This window comes from Pistacia vera, unplaced genomic scaffold (genome assembly GCF_008641045.1).
Source record: "Pistacia vera cultivar Batoury unplaced genomic scaffold, PisVer_v2 Contig580, whole genome shotgun sequence".
NCBI classification, from domain to species: domain Eukaryota; kingdom Viridiplantae; phylum Streptophyta; class Magnoliopsida; order Sapindales; family Anacardiaceae; genus Pistacia; species Pistacia vera.
The window spans coordinates 141840-150879 of record NW_022196424.1 but is presented as its reverse complement, the minus strand read 5'-3'; the positions used below and the strand labels follow the sequence as shown (position 1 = coordinate 150879).

The window sequence follows — 9040 nt, the reverse complement described above, 5'->3', positions numbered from 1 at the left end:
CTAAAATCACCAACAAATATTTAGGCCATGTAACAAGAATACTAAATATAAAGAATGATTTATTCAAGGTAACAATAAAATTTAAAACATCAATAATTGAAAATAATAACTCATCAACAGTTGGCCTTGGCAACTCCCTGAATTTCATCCTTCTTCGAACCTAATTTTCTAGATCTGCATGTGATTACTTCTGGCAATTGCTTCTCTTGTGGCCAGGTTGCTTGCAAATTGAGCACTTATTCATCTTCCGGGGAACCTCAAAGGCTGATGGAATACACTTAACTCTTTTTCTCCCCTTTGCTGCCTTCTTGAATGGTGGATGGATGATAATGTCAGCCAACTCTGGTGGCACTACCCACTGCTCTTCTGGAGGCACTGGATATATCGTTTCTTAATAAGCTAGCATGTAGTGATTTGCCATATTGAGAGGGAAGCAAAGTTCCATGTAAATTCTTGAGCCAAAATCCGGCTTCCGTTGGTGTTTCAGTGCTGCTAGTGCATGAGGACAAGGTAAACGTTGAATGTCAAGCACTTTACAGCTGCAAGTTTTACTAACAAGGTTAACTAGGGCATCCGAACCATAACCACGCATAATGAACTCTTGAGCATTAAGAGGATAGGCAAACAGTGCATTTTACAGTTCCATACGTTCTTGTAATAATTTTTCAGCTGACAGAACGAGGGTTGTAGTAAAATTATCTGACTCCGTACAACGCTCATGGAACCATCGTGACAATGTCCTTTGGATTACATCAAAAAGTGCAACTATTGGAAACTCTCTTTCTATTAACAACTTCGAATTTATGGACTCGACTATGTTCGTGGTCATGACATCAAACCTTCTTCCAGGAAAGTAAGCTCTACTCCATCGCTTGAAACCAATATCATGCTCAAGATAGTTAGCAACTCTATTATCCTTGATTCGAATTTGTTGGAAGTGCTCCTCGAACTCATCAACCCGATAAGCTTTTACTGCCATGTAGTATGTCTGAAGAAGACCAGCACACTTAAACTTTTGTTTTATGTTCTCACCAAGGTGCCTCATACAAATTTGTGATGTGCTTGAGGGTAAATAATGGCAATCCCTTTCTTTATAGAGTTGTGCCTATCGGATATTATGCACAACTCGTCACTATCAGGCACTATCGTATGTAATTACTGAAAAAACCAAGTCCACGACTTATCATTCTCAGAGTCAACCACACACCATGTAACAGGATATGTGTGATTCTCGCTGTCCTGTGCAGTGGCCACCAACAATGTACCTCCATACTTTCCCGTCAGAAAGCAACCATCAACAGCCAACACATTTCTCATGTTTACAAAACCTCTTATAGCAGAACCGTAAGCAATAAACAAATATTTAAACATCATATTCCTGTCCCACTTCAAACCCGTCTTGCTACCTTGGTTTGTCAACTCAAGCATATAATGGTACGCTTCTAATACTGCGTACCCATGCTCCGGTGTGCCCCTCACAAATTCTTGTGCATGTTGTCTCCCTTTCTAGCATTTCCAGTAGCTAACAGCACATCCCAACTCTGTGTGCACAAGTCTCCGAATGTCTTTAGGAGATAGACCTTTCCCTTCAATGAACTGACTTTTGACAAATTGTCCAATAACATCAGCGGAGGCTTGTCGATGCTCACCTGAAATATGTCCCAAACCACATGTGTGCTCACGGGTATATGTGTTAAGAATAAATTTTTTGGACTCCACGAACCTTCTACAATAAACCCGCCACTTGCACTTTCGGTCATGACATGCAACCGTCACAACCAATGAATTTAACTTTTTGGTGATCAACTCAAAATTACCTCTCATGGTAACAAGTTTTAGCTTCCTCACCAGTTCCTCTTTGCTGTCAAATAAATACCCTATGCGTAACTCTGATCCATCTGTAAAAACATGAGCTGATTCACTGCTACCTGCAATTGCCCCCTCTGAACCTACATAAACGACCATAGTGTTCTCTTCCTCGCAAACTATACCTTCTGCATAATCTGTATTTAAAGGAATCTCTATATCTGCGGGAACATGTACGAGGTCCTCCTCCTCAACATTTTCATTCTGCCCCCATGACCAACCTCTTCTACAGTGTCCTCCTCACCACCCAATTCACCGTCTACTTTTGATTTTTCAACTAACAAATCAATGCCCTCGTAGTTCAAATTAAAACGAGCAAATCTCTGCCAACTTCCTCGTTATCCCCTTTCTTTGAACAAACTTCCAACGGTTTTTCTACAAAAGAAACCTTTGAAATCGGCCTCGAACCATTATCGGCCACATCAATCATATATAACTTCACACTTTCATCCGACTTTAATATAGCAGGAGGTACCTTATAATATTCAGGAACTCTGCTTAAAACATACTTCACAACTATATCACTACGTGAGCAACTCAAATCACCTCTTCTAATTATTTCATCAATCAACTCATCAAAACCAACCTCTATGCTCACAGCAATTGGTATAACTTCTTTGCTCTTCCCAATCCACTTCCAGCTACTTTCTTCCTCCATCCACTCACCAAAATATTCAACATCTAAAACAACTCGTCCCATGTCTAATAATAGCCAACTACCTATAATGCAAGAAAAAAAATATTCTTAACTGATGTACTAAGGGTTGAAATATTTTAAAAAGCATCTGCACAGTCGCTTGACAGATCTAGTGTATCGCTTAAGCAATCTAGTATATCGTTTACTGGATCGCTTAAGCGATCTAGTAAATATTTTAAAAAGCATCTGCACAGTCGCTTGACAGATCTAGTATATCGCTTAAGTGATCTGGTATATCGTTTACTGGATCCCTTAAGCGATAGAATAAATAAGCATGATCGCTTAAATGATCCTATGCCATTTACTGATCGCTTAAGCGATCTGCTACTATACACCAGACTTTTAGTAGATTGCTTAAACGATCTTATGCCACATACCTGATCGCTTAAGCGATCTATCTACTACATTACTAGACGTACCAGATCGCTTAAACGATACACCAGATCACTTAAGTGATCTATTTGCTGCATTACCAGACGTACCAGATCGCTTAAGCAATCCATCATATCCAGAACACATTTTCAGTCATCTCCACCTACAATCGGTGCTACCACCCCCAGCTAACCACAATACAAGAAAATTTTCAACAAATTTCACTCCTTTCAACTTCCATTACATCAAACACAACCCAACAACCTAAACAACTAAATCAAAATCATAACCCAAACCTAATCCATCATTAAATCTTTGTAAACTGAAATATAAAATCGAAAGGGGAGATACACATACCTGGACGAAATGTCAGGAGGAGGAGGAGGATCTGTGTTGGAGAAGATGTTAATGGCGGAGGAATGCGTTAATGTGGCGGGAGGAAGAAGAAGAAGGTGTTTGGGTTTGTTTGCAACAATTTCGACTCTTTGGGGACATATTATAATTTTTAAAAGATTACACAATTATTCATTAATCCTAATTAACCCCTAATCATGTTAAATTAAGCTTAATAAAAAAACAAGGCCATTTAGTTAACATTTACAAACTATATAGCCTTTTAATCAAATTTTAACTTAAAATGGTCTTTTAATAAAATCCCCCTTCTTTTGTTGTTTATAATGTTTGACAAATGTTTAATTCCATTGTAGTTGTTTTTTGAATGCATGGCAAATGATTAATAATTCCAGGATGGTTTTTTAAGTATGTATTTTACCTAACTCAACAATAATACAGTGAGGAAAGGCAGGTGTTCCAAGTTTCAACTATGATGTTCGGTTTTATTCTTGGTGTATTTATAAATTATGCATTTAATTTTTTACATTACAGTATAAATGCAATGAATAAATTAATCTATCCCTTAAATTTTAAAGATTGAATTATAATTTGGTAGTAGTTTAATTGATGAGAAATTGAGTTGTCGTGAACTTTTGTGGTGAATTGAATTCAATTTGGAGAAGTTGATTGTGGAGATAATTGTAAAAAATGAAAACTGTGGAAATTTTGGGGGTATAATTGTCAAAATTGAAAATAGTTTGTATTAGTGGTGTGGAAATCCGGTTAACCGAACTGGATTGTCCATTTTACTAACCGAACTGATTTTCCGGTTCAAGGGAAATTGCAAACTGAAACCTGTCTGGATTCTCCCTTAAATTGGTTACTAATCGAACCGAATTTTCGGTTTGATTAAGGGTTAACCGATTTATAAACCAGTTTTCCTCTTCAACACTTCAATAATTTCTCTCATTTCCTCTTCAAGATCTTTACTCCATCCATTTTTCTCCATATTCATGTTGCTTTGCTCTCTTTTATATACTTTGTTGTTTGTCGAGGAGTGATTTGAAAGCCACCAAACAGCAGGCTTAAATGTTTTAGGGAACTTCTCTATCATTTTACCTAGCAAGGGAAGTGGGTACGCTTGGTCAAGCGCCAAAACTTTCTCCATTGCTTCTTTCACATCGTCTTCACTGGGAGCCCTTAGAGCAAGGAAAGTGTGTATTTGTCTATGGAGCTGCTTGAATAATCTTGTTGTGTTACATTGCTCTTTTGCAAGTCGTGAAGGCTGGATCTTGTTCACGATAACCATCATCCCCGCGGTTGCAGAGAACAAGAGAGTTGATGATAGCTTTAAAGCCAAAAGTGATGAAACGCCTGCGCCACTAGTTGCAGCAATACCATCCATAGGGGCAGTAGTGAGAGAAATAATGTTGATAGAGACACAGTAGAGGGTGACGGAGACAATGGAGAAGAGACACAGCAGAATGGAGAAGAGAAGGTGAGAGTGACGGCGAATATGTAGTTGGGTCTGTAGTTTTTTTTAGGTATTTAGTTTTAGTCTTTTAGCTGTAGGTTTAAACTTTTTAGACTTTTAGTTTTAGGGTATATTATAATATTTTTTTTTAAGGATAATTGGGTAAAAAAGCCGGTTTCGATTAACCGGTGTGGAAAAATGCCTAAACAGGTAACCGAACCGGATAAGCGGTTTGGCCATTTTTCCAAACCAAAACCAAAACCGAAACCGATTTTCTTGTTAACTAGTTTCGGTCCGATTTTGTGGTTAGGTTTGGTTTTTGGTCCTTTTTTTGCAGCCCTAGTTAACAATATGGGTGCCCACGGGTCCACCCGTACCTGTATAGGGTAGGGTCTAGTTCACCATTTTGGACCTGTTTGGATCCGTACTCTTGGGACTTGTACCCGTTGGGCTCAACACATACTCGGCCCACATGCTTGTTTTGCCAAAGTCTAACTACACCCTTGTAGTTCTGGAAAATAACTGTGGAAACAATGCCCATTTAAATTACTTACCCCATTTGTGTTCAAAAGATATTCAAAAGCCTCCCAAAATCTTAACGCCGTCTAATTTGAAACTAATGGCAAACACTAAATTGTTTGAAAGACTATTTTGCCCCTTCTTGTCTTTAACTGATACCAAAGTTTAAAGAAATTTCCTAAAAATCCCTTTAGATTTTCCCTAAATACATTTAAACCCTCTCGTTAATATAATTTAACAGTTGACTCCCTCCCCTCCCGACATTCCACCCCAACCACGGTGGCGCACAGGCGCAGTCTCATCATTCACTACCGGCCCACCACTCCTTTTCTATTGTCTCTCTTGTTAATATAATTAACTCCTGCAACTTCTTTAATAGATGTTGCATTTTTTTTTTAAAAGCGGATCTTATTAAATAGCGTCAATAAATAAATACTAATACAATTTAATACCAAATGATAAAAATTCAGTGAAGTTTTCTCTTATTTAAAACTATTTTTTTATTTTTTATTATTTAGTGTTTCCTTGAATCATGTAACAACTAACAGATGATACAGTGCATGTATCATCTCTTATATAAAAAATTCTCTAACAATAGAAGATGTTTTTAGAACTACACTTAATGTTATGGACCATATTAGCTTAATAATTACTTTACAAGAAATCTCACAAATTATATACTAAAGCATATATAGTTTTCATGCTCTTACTATTAGTTATCTAAGTTAATCTCTATATGACCTCTCATTTGTTGAGCAGTTAAAATGACCGATATATGAACTTACATAATCTATCATTTTACTCTCTTAATTAAGATTATCAAAAAACGAAGTAGGCATAACATTTCTTTGAGTTAGGATCACCGGCCCCCATTCACTACTATATATATATATATATTATGATATATCGTCAAGGGAAGAAGAAGAGAGAATATTAAAGCAGCTTTGACTAGCCACATGCAATATTGCACATACCCAAGTTCATGAATACAAGCATATTGTTTGCTAGCAAAAGCATGCATGCAAGACACTTCACACATACAGAAAATAAATCTCATTTAGTAGAAGAAACATGCAAGACACTCCGCACATAAATGAAAATTCATCTTATTCAGTAGCAGAAGCCAGACTCCATATTCGAGACATCCATTGATCCAAGCATGCTGCAAATTAACTTGCATGCATGCATGCCTTTTATTTGTTGCATCGGACGATTCTCATCAGTTGCATTGCAGCTGAGGAGAGCTTTGTGTGTTTGCCTGCTGGGTAAGGTGAGCATCAACGTCTTTGCAGGTATCAACAAGCACGTGAAGCATCGCTTTTGGATCCTCAACATTCGCGTTCAGCTTCTCGTATTCGAGAGTCCAGTGCAGCACGCAGCCCTCGTCCCTTGGAGTAACTTCAATACAAATCTTGACGCTCTTGAGCATTTGCAAGCCAGTTCCTTCAATTGTTTTGTACGTGGCTGACTTGTTCTTGTCATCTATTGCCACTTTCTCCATATTAAATGCAGTGTTTCCGTCTGCGGTCTGCGTATGTTATCACACAAGTGAGAAGAAGTAATACTTATCAAACACATTATTTTAATATATATATATATATATATATTAAAATTCCGGTACAGATGAGTTGTGAAGTTTTTAATATACAAACTTGCTCGATATATAGTCGTAAAACAACTGACGACTGCAAGCATTTTTATATATTTACACGTTAAAATTTTCAAAACGTCCGCATAATAGATGCTGACTTACCGAGGAGAAAGTTCCAGTTGTAAACGCAGCCATCTTTGCCCCATTGACCTTCAAGTAAATCAACACTCTGAACATATTTAGGGCTTGTTTTGGTCATGTGGTAAGGGGTCAAGGTAAAGAACTCAAAAACCTTGTCAGCAGGAGCCTTGAACTCAACATCAGCCTTCATCTGTCCAGAGAGAGCCATTTTGTTTACTTGTTTTGATTTGTATTCACATAGGAGAGGCAATTGATGATGGTTGACATCAACCCTCTACGGCACTCGGCTTACATAGAAGGAAGTGTGAGTTGGTGGCTATTTTTCAGTTGAATTTGTTCATGCACTACAACCATTCAGATCCTGCCACGTCGAAAGAAGAAGGGTCTTCAGCTAAAAGTTATTCTCAAGGAAAAATATACAAATTAAAAATGGTTCTAGAAAAGGCAAGGGGGGAACATCATAACTATAAAGATAAATTATCAAGAAGGAAAAAATAAGATTCTAGTCAAAGTACTTTGAACGGAAGAAATCATGAAATTTTCCGTCAATTTTCTTTTTGGATAAGCTATATTTGTGCTTATTGTTTGAAGATATTTATTCTATTTTTGATTTACAAGTAATGATAACATGCAACAACTAGTGAAAAATTTGACCGTCAATGGTTTATAGTGTTATAAATCTATCATTTATTGTTATGAGTTCGGAAGTAATTTAATGTTTTTAAACTAAGTCGAAAGATAATGAAAAGTATTGATTAAAAATCCCACAACAACCATTTAAAAATATTTTCGCAACTTTTTTGATTCCATAAAAATTCAATATTTATATAGGAGAACAATATTCTCAGACCACTTGATGAAAATGGATCCTTTAATATGGTCCTCAAGGACCACAACCATGGAGTAATGCCAATAAGAAATCAGGATTGTCGTGCCATATAATATTTTTCAATTTATTTATTTTTTTAATTTAAGTCTCAACATTATGCTTCAAAATCATTTTATGGAAATTCAATGCATAAACCCTTAAATATTATAAATGATATTATAACTTTTAAGTTTATATTATGATGAAAAATTTTAGCAATAAGGAAATATATGTGTTAAAAGTTTGGATAGCATGCTCTACGAAGGAAATTTGTTCAAAATTAGTTCTATTTTTTTTTTTTTAATGGAAAATATTTTAAAGCAAGAAATAATTATCTATAGATAGATGCTGTCTTCCATAATTATATTCGTTTTTCCATTCATTCAATAAAAATATTAATTTAATTCATTCAATTAAAATATTAATTTAAATCAATTGCAGATAAGCATATTTACTTTTTTTCAAGCAAGCGAAGGGACTGTGGGAATATTGATAAAGCAATTGAATCTATGGATGATAAGAATTTCGTGGCACATTATTCAAAATCTTATTCCTAAAATTTTAAAATTTTCAAGAAAATATAAATATAAATAAATAAATAAATAAATAAATAAATAAATAAATAAATATATATATATATATATATATTCAATTGAGTATTTGATGATAATTAATTTTGTATTTCAATAATTAAATTCTTATTCATAAAATGTTGAAGGGCAAAATGGAATGCAAATAATATGTTTCCTTAATTGTAAAACAATATTATGTTTCCTTATTATAGGAGATTTTAGATATTATTATAATATTATGTTTCCTTATTATATAGCTTAATTTTTGTATAAAAAGACAATATTGATTCAATTACAATCAATTCAATAATAATTGAATTCACTAAATTATCTCTTTGAGTCTCATTTGTTCATAATTCCGACATGGTATCAAAGCTTCCATGTTGAATCAGCTTCCGCTCAACTAGCCTCTCTTTTCTGTCCCTGCAATTAAAATGGATACTCGGTTAGTACAATACTCAGCTAGCCTCTCTTTTTGTCCTTGCAATTCAAACAGATACTCGGTTAGATTTTCCAATGGCAAGCAACCAAAGCTCAAACTTTGACATAATCACCAACATTTGCATCTTTTATGCAAGTTTGTAATTTATGCCCACAAGCTTGAGGG

General features: G+C 35.4%; 2 protein-coding genes across 2 annotated transcripts; both read right to left on the bottom strand.

Annotated features, from left to right (window-relative positions):
- Nucleotides 1-4193: 4193 nt before the first annotated feature.
- On the bottom strand, nucleotides 4194-4673 carry LOC116109473 (probable F-box protein At4g22030). The gene has a single exon (XM_031395685.1). It carries the CDS (start codon nucleotides 4671-4673, stop codon nucleotides 4194-4196), a length of 480 nt encoding a protein of 159 aa, XP_031251545.1.
- A 1807-nt stretch (nucleotides 4674-6480) lies between these two features.
- Nucleotides 6481-7201, bottom strand: LOC116109472 (MLP-like protein 28). The gene is made up of 3 exons (XM_031395684.1): nucleotides 7145-7201; nucleotides 7015-7062; nucleotides 6481-6789 (listed from the first exon to the last, which is right to left on the bottom strand). The coding sequence occupies exons 1-3, from the start codon at nucleotides 7199-7201 to the stop codon at nucleotides 6481-6483; spliced, it is 414 nt and encodes a 137-aa protein (XP_031251544.1).
- Between the last annotated feature and the right edge of the window lie 1839 nt (nucleotides 7202-9040).